The sequence below is a fragment of the Myotis daubentonii genome, chromosome 4 (genome assembly GCF_963259705.1).
Source record: "Myotis daubentonii chromosome 4, mMyoDau2.1, whole genome shotgun sequence".
NCBI classification, from domain to species: Eukaryota; Metazoa; Chordata; class Mammalia; order Chiroptera; family Vespertilionidae; genus Myotis; species Myotis daubentonii.
In genome coordinates, this window is record NC_081843.1 from 73,115,952 (window position 1) to 73,136,963 (window position 21,012).

Sequence of the window (21,012 nt, forward strand, 5' to 3'; positions counted from 1 at the left end):
TATGTAGCAGAAACTGTAATATGCACTTTTCGCAAAGTAATCATCATAGTAGTCCTATGAGCTACATGCTATTGTCATCCCCATTTTACTAGTATAGATGAGAAAATCGGGGTGCAAGAGATTAGGTAACTTGCCTAAGTGTGAAGGTGAAGGGTTGGGATTATATCTAGCTGTGTCACTCTGGAGCAGGGACTCTGGAGCACACCTCTGAAGTATGACACTAGACTGCCTCTCCCGTAATAAACTTTCCCTCGCTAGAGTGCCTAGTGGCACTCCTGATACCATCACCCCCCCCCCCCCCCACACACACACACAATACAGAACTTTCAAGGAGGTGAGGTGACCCTGACCAGGGTCAGGGCTACTGTCCCACTGGCAGTTCCATCAACCCAGAGAGATCCCAAAGCAGCAGAAAGCTCTGAAAGATGAAACTCTCCACATGTTTCCTCTGGCCCTGTGCAGCTGGGAGAGGCACCATACCTGTCCTGATTGGTGTCACAGGAGTCCCCAACCAGATCGTTGTCCACATCAGACTGCAAAGAGAACAGAACATGTTATTTATCCCTGGGCCTGTGTGCACAGAATGTTCCAGAGAAGGCAGACCCGGCCCATCATCACTGGGTCTCAGGATTATTTCTCTGGAATCAGGACAGTGCAAAACTGCAAAAGGACAACACCATATTGGTGTAGGCACAATGCAGAATTTTCAGAAAAGCTTCCAAAATATCAGGCTCCACGGATGGGCTGCCTACACACCAGATGAGCTGATCAGAAAGGGCGCCGGGGCCGCCTGGTGGCAGGTGGGGACGCGGAGCCCTGGCACGGGTCGGAAGGGAGCCACCATAGGCACGGGGACAAGGCAAACCGGCTTGGCTTTGCTTCTGCAGTTTGGAATTGAGCCAGAGTGAAAGCGAGTCACAGAGGGCAACAATGACTCCCCTCTCTCAGGCTTTAAAATACATGACACATCACCCCCAATTATCCAGACAGGAAGGAGGAGTGGGAAGGGAAACAGCACGTCACTGACTGAACTTAATCTGAAATGTCCATACACAGTCGGTGCAAGGGTTTGGGGACTAAAGGGACACGAAGTTTCCCATGGTTAATTTCCCAAGTTATGGTTTGGGTGTCATTAAACTCATAATCCAACCTCATAGGCACCTACAGCCTGTGAGATTAGTCCAGAGGGGCTCAGATCTGTAATGGTCTTCCTATCCCCTCCAGGCCCAAATATGCAACTCGCCACCTCTGCTCTGGTAGGCATATGGCAACAGCAAAGAACTGAGCTGCTGGGCTCTGCTGGTTGTTCGAGACACTGGTCTTACAGGCATCTTTGCATAGGGGTGTTCAGCCAAGAGTTCAAGTTCCCCTATGTCCCACTGACCTGGTTAGGGTTGCTGACATCAGGACAACTGTCACAGGCATCCCCCACGCCATCGCCATCCCTGTCCTGTTGGTCACGATTGGGAACTTTCTGGCAGTTGTCCAGAATGTTTTTTATTCCTACGAGAAAGGAACGCTTCTCTGAATCAGGTGAACAGCGCAGACAAGTCTGGAACACACACTTCCGGGGGCTGCAGAGGTCAGGCGCTCACAGGTATGTGGTGAGTGACTTCTGCCTGGGCCATCCTCAGAGAGCCACCACTTTCCCAGCAGCTATCTGGAGGTAAGGTCAAAGGATGGCATGTGTGTGCGTGCGTGCGTGTGTGTGTGTGTGTGTGTAGGACAGTGGGGAGTGGGGAAAGGTATAATCTGGAAGACAGATACCCTACAACAGGAACCATTTGGATATTTATAACATCTGCCAGCCATACAAAATTATCAACTTAAAAATCAGCCTGCTAGTCCTAGCCAGTTTTGCTCAATGGATACAGCATCAGCCCTGGGATGGAAGGGTTCTGGGTTCAATTCCAGTTGAAGGCACATATTTTGGTTGCAGGCTTAATCCCTGGCCCCAGTCAGGGGCATGTGTGGAAGGCAACTAATTGATGTGTGTCTCTTACATCGATGTTTCTCTGTCTCTCCCGCTCCCTTCCACTTTCTCTAAAAATCAGTGGAAAAATATCCTGGGGTGAGGATTAAGAACAACAAAAAAATTTAGCCTGCTATATTTGGTCAAACATTTAATTAACTCACCCCTAATGCGTCGGCAGGGTCAGCCCAAATTATTTAACAGGCCTTACACAGCCTGTGGGCCAGAGGTTCCCTACCCCTGCCCTACAAAGACACAGCCCTGACAAGACACTGCTAGAAGTACTTCCTACAAGGTTTCCGGCAATGATACAGAGTTCCAGAAACACCCAGGTTCTTAAATAGGGGCGTGGGCTGTGGAGTCTCCTCCCACAGACACAAGTGGACTTTGGGTCCCCAGATGCAGGCTGCATGGAACCACCACTAGGAAGGCCCTCCTAGTCAGAAATTCTCTTCCTGCTCCTCAAAGAAAGCAGGGCAAAAGGACCAGAGTCCCAAATATAATACAAAACGAGCCAAACCCACCATCTCCATCCATGTCATCATCGCAGGCGTCCCCTCTTCCATCCCCATCAGTGTCTTTCTGGTCATTATTTAGGACATCCCGGCAGTTGTCACAGGCATCCCCAAAGATATCTTGGTCGCTGTTTCTTTGGTCCACGTTGTGAGTCAGGACACAGTTATCCTACAGGATCAGAAGACCGAACACTCACTCCGACTGTTACTGCTTCTCTACCGTGTACTTGGTTCTGTGGTGGATGCTGGCCAGCCTCCACCTCATGGTCATGAGCTGTCAGAACTCAGGAGGCCCAACTTTGTCAGTTTTATATTTTAAACATTTGATGATCTTAGAATAAAAAGTTGCAGTGCTGTGGGAATGCAGCATGAAAACTAACACTTGGGATGATTAATAGAAATAGTTCACTTCAAGGGCTTTCTTCCATCATCCCTGGCACGTGGCAATTCACAGGCCCTCCCCACAAAGCAGGTACCTGCTCATTCAGGATCCCGTCGCCGTCAGCATCCTCATCACAAGCATCGCCAATGCCATCTCCATCTGCATCTTCTTGGCCAGAGTTTGGCACGTACTTGCAGTTGTCCTAAGGGGGAAACACAGCTCAGAGAGACATCTACAAATGTCATTTTTAAAGCTTTACTGAGGTATAATTGACAAAATTGAAGATATTTAAAGTGTACAATGTGATGATTTGCATACATAACATATTGTGAAAGGATTCCCCCATTGAATTAACAGATCCATCACCTCACATATTTCCCCCTTCTTTTGCTGAGAACATTTAAGTTCTACTCTCTCAGCAAATTTCAACTCTATAATAGTGTGATCAACTATAGTCACCATAGTAAACCTTAGATCCTCTGACCTTATTTATCTTATAACTGAAGGTCTGTACCCTTTTACCAATGTCTCCCTATTTCCCACACCACCTGTCTACATGTTTTAAACTAAATCTCAGGACAACCGTGGCTGCCTGACTTTATTACTGATCGCTGTTTTGTTACAGCTGAGAAGTAGCTCCTGTAACAATGCAAATTTCAATGGAACCGACAGAACCTCTCTCCTGTATCAGTCATGGCGAGAGAGAGGGAGAGAGAGATATTCCTATTTGCCCCCCGTACCTTCTTGCAGTTCCTTGCAGAGCATGGCAGTTCTTCGTCTGGGTAACTGTCAATGTCCACATCCTTCCCACAGAAGTAGCCATCGCCAGCCCATCCGACTCCGCACTGTGAAGGGAAAGCCTGTCAGAGGCCTGGGAAGCGGAGCCTGGCGGGAGGCTGGTGGCTGACAAGAGCCTCTGCTCCGGTGTGCACCTCCCCAGAGTGGGCCCAGAGCCAGACAGCCTTGTTGGGAAGGATTTTAAAATGATTAAATTGTTTTTTCAATCATCTAATGGTTCAAAATTCAATAGGTGCAAAGGGGCTACAGTGTAACTTCCCCTCCTGTTCCCTTAGCTCAGGCAAGCAAGGTAATCGGTTCCCAAGTGCATGCTGAGAGACAGGCTACGCAGAGACAAGCAAATGCACATCATTCCTTTCCTCTATCCCCTCACACAACTGGTAGTGTGTATGTATGTGTGTGTGTGTGTGTGTATATATATATATATATATATATATATACATATATATATATATATATATATATATATATATATATATATACACACACACACATATGTATATATATACCATTCTGTATCTTGATTTTTTTTTTTTTTTTTGCATCTTGATTTTTTAAAAGTTAACATTATATCTCGGAGCTCTTTCCATACCACTTCATGTAGAGTTCTCTTTTTTAAAAATGGCAACAGATACATCATACATAAGGTGGTATGCATGTGCCTCAATCAATTCAACCAGTGCTCTACTGGTGGGTGTTAGGTTTTAAACACTTTTTTTAGATGAAAAATTATGCTGCAACAAGTAACTCTAGTATGCGTGCTGTTCTACACTGGTTTCTTAGTGTGAAATTCCTGGTTCAAGGTGTCTGTAATTTTGAGTTACTGTCCACAGTTCTCCGTATGACTGTCCAATTTCCTTTCTCAGGGAAACGTGGCCCTTTCCTTATCCTTCGTGAACCACAGTCCTCTCTCTGAATCTAAGTCTTCTGGATCAGTTTCCACCAGAGGAGGGACCTCCTGAGGTGCCTGGCCTCTGCTTATACCACCACCAGCCACTGAGAGCAAGCCTCCCTGTCAGCAGAACGGGCATTGAAATGCCAGTCCTTCCATACCAGACCCTGCAGCCACTGTCTCCAATTGTTATGACGCTGCTGCAAGGTCTCTGTTATCCCATGCACACAAGCAGCAACCAGGCTCAGAGTGGTTCGGTCCCCTGCTCAGGGCCTCAGAGCTGGGACTTGAACCCAAGCCCAGGGTCTTCTGCCCTGTATATTTGGTTAACGGGCACTTTGAGTTCTTCCTCTGATAGTCCATAGCCAAACCAAGGAGAGAAGAAATCATTCCGTAAGTGGTGTCCTGCGTATGAGATGGTACCTGGGAGCTCAGCCCAGGAGCAGGCTGGGCGCCCATGGGAGGGGCAGACAGAAGCACATGGGAGAAGGGGCCTGAAAACCACTGGAGCTAGAGGGGCAGGGAGAGGAAAAAGAGTCTGAGGAACAGCGTCAGGGCCAAGGAAAAGAAACTTCACATGAGTAAATGCTGCATTTCCTGGCCTCGCTAATCAAAAGAAGGTGATTTAAGACCAGTGACTGCCTAAGCGGCAGCCTGCCTGTTCTCAATCATCTGCACTCTCCTTCTGCGACCAGAGATTTAAGGCAGGTTTCCAAAAACCCCCTCCCGCAGCTCCCCTATGTCTGCTCAGCTGCTTCCGCGCGGCCTTCAGAAGGCCCGAAAAGCTCAGTTGTGGGGTATGGTCCTTGACTCATTTTAATGAAGAAGAAATTTCCTCTAGGAACAAATATATTTTTAATGAGCTATTTTCTGGCAGATTAAATTATTTTAGTAGTCACACCAAGTGTATTAATCTTTTACCATCTGTCATTGCGCCTTATTACAAATTCAAAAACATATTAAGAGCCCGATCACCCACCATCCCAGGGAAATTGTTAATTTGTTCACAGAAAACGAGGATTTAAATATAGATATACACTTCCCTCTCGATGATGATAATCGTGCCCAATCAGTGGGAATTGGGGAAACTGGTTTTCCCCCTGACCTGGCTTGTTCCTTCATCAGCACTTTGTATTGCCAGAGAGAGCTGATGGCATCATATTTATTTCTTCAAGTTAGTTTTGAATCTTCTCATTTCTCCTATTTGAAAAGTGGTAGAAAATTTTGGGGGCTCAAGGAAGTCAAGTTTGAGGTATAGAGAAGAGGGAAGAAGTCTCTGAGATCCATCCTGCCCCTCGGACGTGCTCACTGTGAACCTGTGAATGTCAGACTCAGGGTCGCCTGCCAGGGCCTGGCTCACTGCAAAGGGAGGAGGAGGTGAGTGGCTGACCATGGCTGATGTCTCAGTGCCTAGAATCCCCAAGACTCTGGAGCCTGAGGTTTGGGAGTGGACGACAGGAACAAGCCTTCCTCGCCAAGGGCCCAGGACACCAGCGTGGCACGAGACTCACGTCAGGCTGAGACTGCCCTGCCCTCCTCAGCCACCTTCTCCCGGATCGGCTCCAGGGCTGGGAAACACAGGAAGGCGAGTGCCTCCACTGGGCTATTCCTGCACCTGGTGAAGGTAGACACACAGAATGGCTCTGTCCCCACCTTCCCCTCCCCCGGGGGAGACAGGCGGTTTCCCTCTGAGGGTTTACAGCAGCCTATCACCTCGCCCCTGCCACCCACCTCCTGGGGCCAGATTTTGAAAGGGGATGTCTTAAGGGTGAGGACAGTTAGAAATGACAGCAGGAGGCTAATAAGTTATACACATAAATCACCAGGGCAGTAGATGGAAGGGAGGGAAGGAGGCTCCTTGGCCTCCTGCTGCTCATTTCTCAGGCCTTCCACAGAGGGTGCTTGGGAGTGGGGGCTCCACCACTGGGCTGCCCAAGGGGACAGTGTCAACCCACGGCCGACAGGGAGAGAAGAGGCAGCTGCTGGTTAGAGGAGCTTCCCATTGCTCCCCACAAACTCAGCTGACCCTCCTACTATTACATTCTATGTTGATCTTGATGGAAATGTTTCCATATTTGAGTACTTTTGCCCTGAAGCAAGTAGAAACTGGGGTGATGTTTAAAACAGAGGAAGGTAAAATGGTAAAGCAAGTGACAAACAACTTACCACGCACGTCACATCCCCCTGCCTCTCCTCGATGCACTGCGCGTTCACACTGCAAGGGTTCAGTTCTGGGTTTCTGCAGTTTCGCTCAGGTTTGCATCCCCTCGTCTGGTCACCAGTGTACCCGGGTTTACAAGGCCCACAGCGATAAGATCCCTGAAAGGAGCAAAGATAAGATGATGAACCAGGAGCTCAGAATTGTGAGCAAAGAAAGGTACTGCGATTGTGTTTACTTTCATGTGTACTCAATGGTGCCTGGATTAAGGGAGATCCATGCTGTCTCTGCTTACATGTAGGTCTTATAAGATGGCGGGAATACTGGGGAAGACGTCACCAGATTGGAAGCTGCAGCAGGCCCTGTCGGCCTGAAGGAATAGAACAGGAGGCAGAGGGCTAAATGGTGAACCACCACTCTGACTGCAGGGGAAGGGAGAAGGGCTGAAAGTTCCATCATGTTCTGGGAGGTGAAGTTAGAGTTTGCTCTGGGACAAGGGAGATGGTTTGATTAAAATACAAAAACGATAATATCTGTCATTAATATTTATCTAAAAGCCCAACACTGTGTCCTGACCGGTTTGGTTCAGTGGATAGAGCGTCGGCCTGCGGACTGGGGGGTCCCAGGTTCGATTCCGGTCAAGGGCATGTACCTTGGTTGCGGGCACATCCCCAGGAGGCAGCTGATAGGTGTCTCTCTCTCATCGATGATTCTAACTCTCTATCCCTCTCCCTTCCTCTCTGTAAAAAAATCAATAAAATATATTAAAAAAAAAAAAAAAAAAGCCCAACACTGCAACTTTGGCAGAAGTGTAAAAAAACAAGTTTGGCAGTCATAAAATTATACTTATGAAATTACTTTACATATTGAAAACTGTTTTTCAGCACAAACTCATTTGCCAATCAAATAAGTTATGCCCATATGTCCTATGTGTGTTTTGGGGTTATGATTCATAAACATACACTTGGTTTAATAACTGGTCTGCTTTGATCACATCAGCCATGAAAAATACTTACCAAAGTGTTAGTGCATATAGAGTTGAGAACACACGCTCCATTTCGACACTCATCAATATCAGTGCAGACCTAGTGCAGAAGGATTTAAAGAGACGTTCCTTTTAGTAGAAATGCAAATAAATTTTGCTGTGTTTTGATACTTGTCTGAAGTGAAGACAGGAAATTTCAGGCAGAATGGAAATCGGGGTGCCATTTTAGCCAAATCCCTGTGTTTGTGTCAGTCTGTACTTAACCTAATTTCAAGTGATAGTTGCCTACTTGGTATTTAAAGTGGTTCAGAAAAGACAACTTGTTTGATTAATCTGTTCCACAACCCTTTTAGTCAGGAAGTTTTTCCTTTCTCCTGCTTGGGACTCAATGTACTTCTACCTCAGAATTTTTGGAAAATTCTCAGCTTCCCTCTGCTCCTATTCCTTCTACTCTTTCTTTTCTTCTTCCTTTTTTTTTTTTTTTTAAATCTTACCCGAGGGTATTTTTTTCCATTGATCATTTAGAGTAGGGGTGGGGAACCTTTTTTCTGCCAAGGGCCATTTTTCACATTTACTAGTATAACATCTTTCATTCATGGGCCATACAAAATTATCAACTTAAAGATTAGCTGCTATATTTGGTCAAACATTTAATTAACTCCCCCTAATGCTGTGGCAGGGCCAGACCGAATGATTTCTATGGCCGTAGACAGCCCACTGGCCGGATGTTCCCCACCCATTGTAGAGAGAGTGGGAGGCAGGGAGGAGGGGGAGTGGGAGAGAGACATCTACGTGAGAGACACATCGACTGGTTGCCTCCCTCATACTCCCCAGCTCAGCCTGTAACCCAGGTACATGCCCTTGACTGGAACTCAAACATGAGACCCTTCAGTCCATGGGCTGACACTCTAATCACTGAGCCAAACCAGCCAGGGCCTTCCACTCTTTCATTAGAAATACAATTAAATAAATATTGGACTTTCTCATTAATCTCTTCTGTTGACTCAACCTCTCGTTCATATTTTCCACATCTTTATTTCTCTGTGCAGCATTCTGGCTGATTTCCTGAGTTCTACCTTTGAAATCTGTACACTCCCTATTAGTTGTCTTGCTCGTCTATTAAGTTTTTATGCCAATGGTTATCTTTTTCACTGAATAAATTTTATTTGGCTGTTTCTCAAATGTGCGTCCCCCCCCCATTGCTCTATTATTTAAGTATGGTGTCTACTGCTTCCTTTTTTCTTTATCCTTTTGAACTTATATTTATCACATTTTCCCATGGTAGCATCTTCATATAAATTACCATTGTTGTTTATGAGCATTTGGTATTAGCCAGGGCTCTGGGGATCTTACTGCTCCAGAGCTGGTTTTCGTGTTAATGTTTGGCTTGTATATCTGTATTATATGTGTAACACAGGTGTGGAGCTCACAGCTGTATGTGATACAAGCTTGGAGCTTTGATTTGTTGTGGACAGTTTTCATTTGTGTTAACCTTGTCCCCAAACTGCCATCGGCTTCCTTGTTGATTTGGGGAGCTTGGAAAGTTTTCACATCTCCTTGTAAGAGGGAACATAGTTCTCTGAGGCTCCTGGCTTTGTTCAGGGTTGTTAGATCTTCCTATGGTTCAAGACTACACCTGCTGTACTCTTGTAGGTGCTAAAACCCCAGACCCCCACCCTGGGACCTCTACCCAGTGCTACCTCCCGTGAGCTGCTGTGACATTAGCTTCCACCCATAGCTCTGGTTTTGAGTTCCCTCTTCGTTTCTAGAACCTGGGAACATTTCTTATTACTTCTTTTGATATTGGTGATGCATTAAAATTTCTTGTTAAATTTTATCAAGGTGACTCCCTTCTACTTCAGTTTAATCTACCACATTGCTGGAAATCTACTGGGAAGTGCTCCTGAATAGCTTACATAAAGCACCTTCTATTTCTTTTTGTCTATTTTCCTTGGTTTAGTTCTGGAGATTTTGTTTTTGGAGGAGAGGAAGGAAAACTCCGGGTCATTACTCTAATGGCTTGTTGTCATTCCTATCTGTCCGGCTTGCCTCCTTTTTCTACTCTAAAAAAATGATGCCCTCTGGAATCCCTTGATAGGCAGCTAGGAGATAATGAACCTGCCCTTCTTTAAAGCTAATAACTTCCCTAAGGTAGTAAAATATATTTATAGACCAACCATTTTTAAGGGCTGAAAACATCAAAAAGAATTTCACAGTCAGCCAGTTAAATAATGACCAGGATATAGAGCATTTGGAAATAAATGGAGACTGTCACAAAGTATTCAAATGCTTAGGGCAATTTATAGCTTATATAAGAAGCAGCAGGGGTGGGGGGCGGGTGAGGAGGTGGGAGTGGGGGTGGGTTTGCTCAGGGAATTATTAATACTCTTGAAATCTTCTCATCTCTAAAACAGCTTCTGATCATGGCCATCTTCAGAGCTACCTCATTCACTGTTTCTCTAGTGATGCTCTGTCATCCCAATTTAAAAGTTCCCTCCCTACTAAACTTTACAAACATACTCAGAAATGAGTTAGTAAATGCCTGATTTGCTCACTGGCCCCGGGAGATTCGACATGGCATCGCCTGCTCAAGGAGGTAAAGGCTTATACAGAAGGAGGTGGGAACCAACCAGGGTTTCTCGGTTGGCAATCAGGGTAGAAATGAACGTCAGCCCACCTGTTTATTTGACTTAGCAAAGCTGATCCCCACACCCTGCACCATGGACCCTGTGAAGCCCACCGGGCAGGCGTCACATCTGAAGCCGGGAGCTAAGTTCACGCAGCGCACACCCGGGTAACAGGGATGGTATTTGCACTGGAGAGAAAAAAAATTCAAAGTCATTAGTCCCATGGAGAAAACACTCCCACACTTCCATTTATCTAGCTGCACAACTTGTTTATTCATTTAACTCTCAGTTTTTGGTGATCAGAATGGTAAAAGGAAATAAAGGCTTCCAATGTCGTAGTTACCCTAGGAATCCCTGACCCGCACAATCTGGAGTTGTTCTGCTGGGTTACAGAATAATGCACAGCCAACTGGAAAGGGTCTGAATGTTAATCCCTCCACTTCCCAGGGTCAAGTCCCTGATATTCTAACTTGGAATTTACAGATCAATGAAAGGACAGCTCTCTCAGACCTCTTGATGGCTGGCTGTTAGGTGAGTCCAAAGGCATTATTGAACCAACACAACTACTCAAAAGAAAAGACCTTGAGAACACAAAGCTAGGGTAATTGTTTCCTCAGTTGGATGTGATCCATCAGAGTCTGGGCCTGTCTCTGCGCCCTAGCAAGCCCATGGCAGTTCCGAGGCCCTTGGAGTCTAGGAGATTTTTTTCTTTTTTAACCAGTTCAACTAATGTAAAAAACATGACCACTTCTGGCCCTTTCAAAAGGAGAAATTTCCAGCTCACGGATAAAAACCAGATGCAGTTCTGTGAACTGTGTACAGATGTTTCTGCAATTGAGGGATTACTAGAGGCCATCTTAATTGCTTACTACCTGGGGCGGTAATCAGTGGAGCTACCACAAACCTACAAGGGGTGGTGTGTGTGTGTCTAAGGTCCTTGCATGTTCCTCACCCCCTCCACGTCTCCTTCTGACCTTCCTCTGGCTGGCTGGGAGGGGAAAGCACATTCTGATGGCAGCCTTGCTACCCACTATGAACACTACTTGGGGACTAGACTACTGACTGGCTAGTCATGATCTTGAAACAGTCTGCATCGGCAGATCTGCAGCCATGCAACCAGCCTGTATTTGCTGTGTGGGTCTTTCTGGCTCCATTCCTGGCACTTTTAGTTACTCACATGTTATGGGGCCTCAACAGGTCTCATTGGTTTGAGACTCCCCTCTGCTTTTCTATTTTAGGAAGCTTGAAGAAATCAGTTGCAACCTCTGGAATATACCCTTACACAGATCTCCCCTCTCCCACATTTGCAAAAAGTGCAGAAAAAAATCACAAGTATAACACAGACTGTTTAAGAAAAACAATCAATGTTAGAGTATAAAGCTGAAATCTCAGTATTGTAGCAACATGGACAACGAGAAGAATTGGAGACGCAGAGAGATGTATTACGAACACGGCCACAACCATGTGTCATGCCTCCTTCCTCCCACTGCTCATAGTGGCTCATGGCCTCGAAGGACTCATCAGGAAGTAGTTTTTAAGTGGCCTGGAGGACAACCCAAGTCATCCCTTAGTCATCAGCCTGGCTTCTTTTTCCATTAGCTGTATGGTGTGCAAGATATTTAGGGAGCCTCTACCCTGTGCAGTTGAACTCTTACCTCATCAATGTCAGAGCAGGTGATCCCATTTCCTGTGTAGCCCTCGGGGCAGGGCCCACACTGAAAGCCATCTCTGGTGTTGGTACACCGGACGCCGCGGAAACACGAGTTGGAGTCACACAGGCGCACCGGGGGTGCTGGGGGCGCAGGGGGTGCCTGGGGCACCAGTGTGTTTGGGGTTGGAGACTGCAAGCTAAGAGGACCTAGAAGAAAAACAATAGGCTTATTCACCACCAGGGAACATAACTGACACAAAATAAAATTTGGTTTTTCAATGAAGTTCTCTTCCCTCCACCTCTGTGCCAAACCTCCAGAAGCTGCCGCCAATGCTGCCTCACCCCAGCTTGGGCCCTTCATCAGTCCGCATCTGCTCGTCCAGCTCAGAATGAGCCAGTTACTAGAAAAGCACTTACCGCAAGCCTGGCATTCAGCTATGGTGTTTCGCAAAAATGATGTTTCCTTGACCTTTAGAAATGGGAAGAGGAAAAAAAAAGATTGAAAAGGAGCACCTGATACATAATCCAGGAATGAAAGAATCCATGTGTAGCAAGCTGTTAAATACTTCTTAAAGTAGTTCTAAAGTAACCCTTGATGGCTCCCCCTCTGCCTGGAGCCCTGGTGTGTTTAGCACATGGTTGCCCCCCATTTCCAAAGCCTTGGTGTCAGAGTCCCAGGGTGGGGGGCTGCACGAGCCTGGCTGCAGGTCTGCCCGCTGCCGTGCTGTAAGCCTGCTGCTCCACGAGCTCACACACAGAGCTTCTCGGGGCTTTTCTGATGGTATGTCCTGGTTGTTACCTGCTGTCTCAGAAGATCCTTCACCTCTCCCAAGAGCTGGTTTAGTTGTGTCATTTGCCCCAAGAACTGTCGATTAAAGTCTCCTATAGCAACAACGAAAGGTAAGGAGCATTCAGCCAGTGACAGCCATTTCTACAGTCACTCAAAAGCAAATGATTTCCCAGAGAACAATCATGACAAAATTCTAGGGTGTAGGAATTTTACTTGGTGTAATTCATCTCAAAAATAATGGTCATGATGCCACTGGAGACTTCAAAATCCATGTGAGTTATAAAAATATAAAAAAAGAGCAATGAAAATATTCTGTGCCCTGGATTTTGGCCGAAGAGCCTGATTTCTGGAGATACCTCCCGTAGGACCGCTTTGAGGACAGCCCACCCTTTGGTGACGGGACCCAGCCCATTCAGGGGCTTGGGGGTTTGTCTGTGTTGAAGAAGGTATGCAAAGTGCCCAAGAGCCCACACCTGTGCTCGCGGTGGCCAGCGGCTCGCTCTGCTGCAGGAAGCAATCTTGCAGGCTGGCCACCTGGAACAGCGAGCCTCTCACCACCAGCTTCAGCTCTTCCAAGAAATCCTGGAGAAAAATCAGATTCATACCGCACAGTGCTCGTGCATTCAAAGCCAATGTGTCTGCATATTCACACAACTTTCCTAACAGACTAGCCCTGTATACTTGGACCCTGACATCTTATGTAATGTTGTGGGTTTGCATTTTTCCTAAATCCTGCCAGCCCTATCCTTTTCACTGAAGCAACTCTGAACTTCAGCCAGGAGCTGAGGAAAACGCTGACATTCGACTTGGCCTCAGAGTTCATGAAAGTGGCTCTGAGAAGAAGACAGGCTTTTTCCTTCATGGTAAACACTTATTTTGAGGAGCCACTTAAGAATTATCTGGAATTGGTTTCTGAAGTTTAGACTGTAATAAATATTTTACTTATTCATTCTGATTTTAAAGAGTATTATTTTCAGAATGTACTGGCTTCAGGTTTTAGCAAAGTCTCGGATTTTGTTGGCTTATGAGAATGAATAAACAGTATATTCTATGATTATTAGGTAGTTAGCATATTTTCACTTTACTGGTTCATGTCAATCATTCATTGTTAGTCACAAAGCCAGTTTCCTCACTCCTTTATTTTGTAACTTACTTATATCCATTATATCTATATATGACAGAGAAATGTTATATTATCTGCAAATGTAAAGTTATCATTTTTATTTAAAAAATGAGTATGCTAAGGATTTGCAGGGGAATTCTACTATTTAAAGCTAAGTTAAGATGTATTCAACATGTGCTACGCAACAGATAGTGTGTTGGACATTGGACTGTAAGGTCTATGGAGGCAGGACTATGACTGTTTTGCCCACCACAGTGGCCTGGAATGTGCCTATTTGTTGACTGACTGAGTGAATGAGTAGGTGACTAAAGATAGAGCACTGTGGTCCCTGCTGATAGTCTAAGAAGCTAGGACTTCTGAGAAATTTCCAATAAGCATAGTTTTTGATGACCCTTGTCATGGCTGACTCCTGGCTTTTAGAAATTTGACTTATTTGGTGCTAGACACTAATTTCTGAAATGGTCAGGGACATAATTTCATTTTGATTTTGGCTACTTAGGGAGTTCAGAAATAAAGTTTAATATTCATTTTTTCTCTTATATAAATCTACACTAAATACATATGCATAGAGCTATATCTATCTCTACAAAAATAAAAAATGTGGATTTTAATTTTCTTGGAATTTCTGCTTAAAAATGCTTCCTATTTTTTAAGCACAAAAGTCTAGTATCAGAGTTATAGTTTTTAAAAAATATTATCTAAAATGTTTCAGTATTCTTAGCTGTAATGGAAATAATTGCTTACACCCTGCCTCTTTGTTCAAAGGGCTCAGTGCAGCTTGTAACTAAAGCACATGTAATAAAATAGAAATGGAAAATGAGACTTGATAGCGAGAGGACAACAATATTATGGGCCACAACAGATGAACATAGTTACTGATTTTGGCACTGACTTTCATATCAGATAAAATTCAGGAACTATGACCAGTTAGAGTTATAATTAATGGAAAGGACAAAGAATATAGTAGTTCTTTATAGGAAATGAAGTATTTCCTAGCACGCAATTCTAAAATAAATACATGTGGCAATTTCTGTAGTAGGTGCAGTGATATAATGAAAAAATTACCATCATCATGGCATAAAAAAGAAGCCAGAAGAGATGGAATTTTTAAGGGCACATGGAACTAAGTTGGCAATAAGATCCTGTTTGTTAGGGATGTTCTGATAAGATCTTGTGAAAAATGTTCTTATTGCTTGGCATTTTCCAATCATTCTTTTAACATTTTGTTAAAAATAATAACTAGAAAAATTAAAAATAGATAATCCTAAGATAGTCTTTAAATTTTTGTAATTTATTTCCAACTTGAAAATTGTATCCCAAAAATCTGTTTATCATTAAAAGCAGTTCTCAATTTTTTTAATTCTCACATCCTTACCCAAGGACATGCATTGATGTTAGAGTGAGAAGAAGGGGGAGGGAGAGAAACATCTTCACAGCCGAGGTATGTGCCCTAACCGGGACTTGAACTCACAGCCTTTCGGTGTGGAGAATCATGCCCAACCAACGGAACCACACTGGCCGGGGCAGAAGTTCTCAATTTTGACTTCACATTAAAATCAGTATTTTAAAAAACACTGTTGCCTAGGCATCACCCCTATAGATTCTGATTCAATTCATCTTCAGGATTGGCCCTCTATCTGTGGTTTATCAAATTTGGCAGGCGATTCTACCATGCAACCAGAATTAGACCTACTCATAACCTCCCTCTGCGTCCCCTGAGCCTCAGCAGCTCATCTTTTCACTTCGAAGAACTGTTTGTGGGTTCCTACCTGTGCCCTCCTCTGGAAAGTTCTCAATTCAATGGATGCAGGACTCTGTGTGAGGCCAGAAAAGGCTCTGGGGAGATTGTGAACAGAATCCACTTGGGTGCAGTCCACATAGAGCTCTATGGAGCCAGCCCCTCGCTGCAAATTGCTCAGTTTCAGTAGGACCCTGTGCCGCTTGCCGTCAGCCAGCTGCAGGTTGTTGAAAACCACCAACTGGATCTTCCCATCATTCTTCAGGTAACGAAGGATGGCTGGAACCAAGCACAGATCGGTAAACAAGGAGATAAGAGGGACGGGTCGGTTCTGTGCTGAAGGTGTTCATGGAGAGACAAAGTAGCAAATTTGAAAATAAACAATATAATATCAGATAGTGATTAAGTACAATGAGCAAACAGAACCCATCAAAAATCCACTAAATCGAAGTCAGCTCTTTAGCGCGTGAGTTCATCACCAAACGTTTACTGAGTACTACCATGGTTCTGGGGGCTGCCCTTACTTGCTTTGAACACTTAAATTTCTACTCATTGCAATCTTTAGAAATTAGTATCTACAGAAGAGGAAAGTGTAGCTCAGGTAAGTGAAGGAACATGCTCAAGGACACAGGAAGTGGCAGTACTAGAATTTGAAACTGAGGGTGGTTATTTCATGACTAAAAGAATGTTAGGCATGGACAGTCCTTTGTAAGCAGATACTGAATTGGGTGTAATCTGTCATACTGTCCCTCAGCAATCCATCCTCAATTTAATAATGCTCAGCTTGAACATCAAAGGTATCCATGGTTGCAAACAAAACAAAATAAAACAACAAAAACCGAGGAGTGGGATCCACTACCTTATCTTCTGGTGTGTTTTTTCATTGTTTTTTTTTTTCCACCCCCCTATGCATGTAGCTATCCATTCACATACTTTGTTAAGCTCACTAAATAAATATTCATGCAAATTTTAAAATTCTGGTTTTCTCCCTTGCTTTTTACTCCATTATTGTGCTGAATATATTGAGCCCTGAACTAAAATCTGTTCTTGGATGCTGTGCCTTTGGGAGTGAAGCCCATTGGGTGAGGTTTGCTATAAAGAGCAAAATAATTTGCTTCCAAGGCCTTGGTGAATCCACCATGAACCCCTCTAGGTCCATCCACAGATACCAGCGCCAAGCTCAAGTTCATCACCAGAAACAATCCTAGGAACAAGGTCAAATACTGAGTGTAAATGTCACTGGATAATTAATGTAGTAAACATGTAATTGCAGCTCCAAAGGTCAGAGTCAAAGTCTTCAACTGCCCAGGGTGTAATAGCCTTAAATTAGTATAACTTTTCTTCAGGCAATTTAGCGATGTGTATAAAAACCTTAAAGCTGTACAGACCCTATGGCCCAGCAATGCCACTTTTAGGAATTGACACTAGGGAAGAAAATCCCAATCTGTATGGACATGAACATTCACTTCAGAAATATTATAACAAACATTTGATACAGTATGTACATCCAAAAAGGGCTGGCTACTTAAGTAATGGTATAACCATAAAATGGAATGCTATGGAATTATTACATATTAAAAACACTAAAAGAGAGTAACTGCATCATGGCAGTATGTGAGAACCTTTTGGTCTCTCCCCTGAAAAGGTACAGGTTGGACAATTATAATTCAACAAAGGATTCCCTGCCCAACACACAAACACGTCTGAGAGATACACACATTGAGACATCTGATGGTGGGCACATTAGAGCAAATGGGTGAGGCAGAAGGCAGAAACATCTGATGGTGGGCATATCAGAGCAAGCGGGTGAGGCAGCAGCAGTAGAGGCAGGTTGTGAAGGGGCAGAAGTAACTTCAGTCATAAAGATGAATGAAATATTACTATTTGTGACAACATGGATAGTTCTAGGGGGTATCATGCTAAGTGAAATATGTCAGAGGAAAAGGGAAAGTTTTCATTCATACGTGGGATATAAAATAGAAAGCAACAAATGAACAAAACGAATTCACAGACACAGACATCAGTATGGTGGTTATGAGAGGGGAAGGGGCTGGGGAGGATGAGGAAGGTAAAGGGGGTCAAGTACACGGCGACAGAAGGAGACTAGCCTCTGGGTGGTGAACAGACAGATGATGTGTTATAGAATTGTGCACTTGAAATTTATATGTTAACCAATGTCACCCCCATAAATGTCATTACAAACATGAAAAGACATTTTCAGTATTTTGTTGAGTGCAAAAACATTGAGTCATTGTAGTTTCATTCAGAAAAATATGTGTACGTATATAGATGTATATACCTATACATAGAAAATCACAAGGAGGAGAAACCAAGATGGCGGCATAGGTAAACAACGGAGTTTGCTGCCTCGAACAACCACTTCAAAAATACAACTAAAAGACAGAACAGACATCATTCAGAACCACAGGAAGGCTGGCTGAGTGGAAGTTCTACAACTAGGAGGAAAGAGAAAAACATAGCGAGACTCAGAGGAGGTGCAGTGCTGAAGTAAAATACTAAGGTGCGGAGTGCATGCAGAGCAGGCTGGAGGCTGAGAGCGCGGTTTTCGTTTTCAATAGGGAGGGAGTCTCAGGCTCTGAGCTCCAGTTCCGGGCGAGTCTCTAGGGACCTAGACTCATACGGGAGAAGCAGAGAAGCGGGACTGTCTGGCATCGCTCAGAACCCTAGGGCAGCTTTCTCTCCGTGGGGCTTGCAGCGATTACTGGGATACTGAGAAGCAGAGCCTCTGAGGGCAAGACTGAGAGCAGCCATAATTGCTAACCCCGCCCTGTTGATCCTGTGGGACCCGCCCTGCCCAATCCCTGCAGGGAGACTTTTGCTGGATAGCCTCAGGTAAAGGCTAGATTAGCACCTCCCTAGAGATCCAGGAGCCACGAAGCCCAGAGGTCAGAGTGGGACCATCCAGTTTGCAGATCCGTGGAACCATAAAAGACACACTCAGGGGGCAGACTCAGTGAGCACCAAAACCCCATCGAAGCAAGTCTAGCCCCAGAGGGGTGTCTCCAGCACAGAAGTTCTCCCACTGCAGACACAGCTGATTCTCACAGCCAATTGGCCTGGAGGTCAATTCCTCACAGTGATAACTACAACAATCAAGGCTTAACTACAACAAGACTGTGCACCAAGAGTGTCTACCTCAGGTAATTGGCACTTAGCACAGAAAGGCACTCTATCGACACAGCAAAGCATAAAAAATGCTGAGACAAAGAAACAGGACACAAACAACAGAATTGGAGGAAAGCAAACTGTTGGATATAGAGTTCAAAACCACACTTTTAAGGTCTTTAAAGAACTGTCTAGAAGCCGCTGATAAATTTAATAAGGCCCTCGAAAAGACTGGTGAGATCATCGATAAATGTAGTGAGATCTTCAAGAAGACTGGTGAGACCGCCGATAAATGTAGTGAGATCCTCAAGAAATCTAATGAGACCCTTGATGTTGTGATAAAGAACCAACTAGAAATTAAGCATACACGGACTGAAATAAAGAATATTATACAGACTCCCAACAACAGACCAGAGGGTCGCAAGAATCAAGTCAAAGATTTGAAATACAAAGAAGCAAAAAACACCCAACCAGAAAAGCAAAATGAAAAAAGAATCCAAAAATACGAAAATCGTGTAAGGAGCCTCTGGGACAGCTTCAAGCGTACCAACATCAGAATTATAGGGGTGCCAGAAGATGAGAGAGAGCAAGATATTGAAAACCTCTTTGAAGAAATAATGACAGAAAACTTCCCCTACCTGGTGAAAGAAATAGACTTACAAGTCCAGGAAGCGCAGAGAACCCCAAACAAAAGGAATCCAAAGAGGACCACACCAAGACACATCATAATTAAAATGCCAAGAGCAAAAGACAAAGAGAGAATCCTAAAAGCAGCAAGAGAAAGAAAATCAGTTACCTACAAGGGAGTACCCATAGGACTGTCAGCTGATTTCTCAACAGAAACTTTGCAGGCCAGAAGGAAGTGGCAAGAAATATTCAAAGTGATGAATACCAAGAACCTACAACCAAGACTACTTTATCCAGCAAAGCTATCATTCAGAAGTGAAGGCCAGATAAAGAGCTTCACAGATAAGGAAAAGCTAAAGGAGTTCATCACCACCAAACCCGTATTATATGAAATGCTGAAAGGTATCCTTTAAGAAGAGGAAGAAGAAGAAAAAGGTAAAGATACAAATTATGAACAACAAATACACATCTATCAACAAGTGAATCTAAAAATCAAGTGAATAAATAATCTGATGAACAGTATGAACTGGTGATTGTAATAGAATCAGGGACATAGAAAGGGAATGGACTGACTATTCTTGGGTGGGGGGGGGCAGGGTGTGGGGGTGAGGGAAGAGATTGGACAATAATCGTGCACCTATGGATGAGGACAGTGGGTGGGGAGTGAGGGTGGAGTGGGAACTGGGAAGAGGGGAGTTATGGTGGGAAAAAAGAGTAACTAATGTAATAATCTGAACAATAAAGATTTAATTGAAAAAAAAAAAAAGAAAATCACAAGGAGATAATGTCAATGTTAACACATTGTTTGCGGGTAGTTTTTATCACGCGCTAACAGGTGGCACAGGCCATTTTTGCAGTTGAATAGATTGATTACAGTTATACCTGGAAGTACATACATAATTCATCATTGTATGTGTTAGAGACCCAAATTTTGTCCTTTGGAATTCGTATATGTGCACGTTAGCATCCCTTTAGAGCAATAAAAAGTCTAAAAAGAAACGTATTTATACGTTACCCGCATTCTACCGCTAGTCTATAAAAAACGTATTAATGTGTGTCCCGCGCTCTACTACCAGTCAACATAAAACGTATAAATACATTTCCCGCATACAATGTGTTAATATGGTCAGTGCCCGATGATGTGTTTTTTTCTCTTGCTCATCTTCATTGACTATTTTCTACAAGAAGCATGCATTACTTATACAACAACAACAACTAAATGAATTACATGTGTATACCCAGAATGTGCTGCTGTCTATCTGTATGACTTGTAGCAAGTATTCCGACCATTCTTCCTTCGGTACCTTTTCTGTAGAGTGTAAATGCCAACCTGGTGCTGCCTCACTGAGTAGCCAGCCAGGAATATTTGTTTATGTGGCAGTATTGCCAAAGAAAATAATCCCTACTATGAAACCTTAAGGCTTTTTTCACATCAGAGTTTCTAGGTTGATGTTCCCACCTCTTTTAAACTCTGACTAAATTTGTTTTTCCATTTGACCATGACTGGAAAGGGCCAGTTCGCATTAGGATCTGTGTTGTACAGAGATGCTGAGAGGAGTCACATAGATCTCTTCTGCATCTGTGCTCACCACTATTTGCTTATGGAGAGACTAGTGGCCCAGTGCACG

General features: G+C 44.1%; 1 protein-coding gene across 2 annotated transcripts in view; it reads right to left on the reverse strand.

The window, feature by feature from the left end:
- THBS4 (thrombospondin 4) overlaps positions 1-21,012 on the reverse strand; it is a 49,411-nt gene that overhangs the window by 8,442 nt on the left and 19,957 nt on the right. For both annotated transcript variants that reach the window (XM_059694229.1, XM_059694228.1), the window contains 13 exons: positions 15,663-15,910; positions 13,244-13,352; positions 12,780-12,862; positions 12,398-12,449; positions 11,985-12,187; positions 10,380-10,517; positions 7,734-7,802; positions 6,726-6,878; positions 3,610-3,714; positions 2,964-3,071; positions 2,497-2,656; positions 1,385-1,503; positions 481-533 (listed from right to left, as the gene is read on the reverse strand). In XM_059694229.1, coding sequence (XP_059550212.1) covers positions 481-533; positions 1,385-1,503; positions 2,497-2,656; positions 2,964-3,071; positions 3,610-3,714; positions 6,726-6,878; positions 7,734-7,802; positions 10,380-10,517; positions 11,985-12,187; positions 12,398-12,449; positions 12,780-12,862; positions 13,244-13,352; positions 15,663-15,910 — 1,600 coding nt within the window. The remainder of the gene's footprint in view (positions 1-480; positions 534-1,384; positions 1,504-2,496; positions 2,657-2,963; positions 3,072-3,609; positions 3,715-6,725; positions 6,879-7,733; positions 7,803-10,379; positions 10,518-11,984; positions 12,188-12,397; positions 12,450-12,779; positions 12,863-13,243; positions 13,353-15,662; positions 15,911-21,012) is intronic.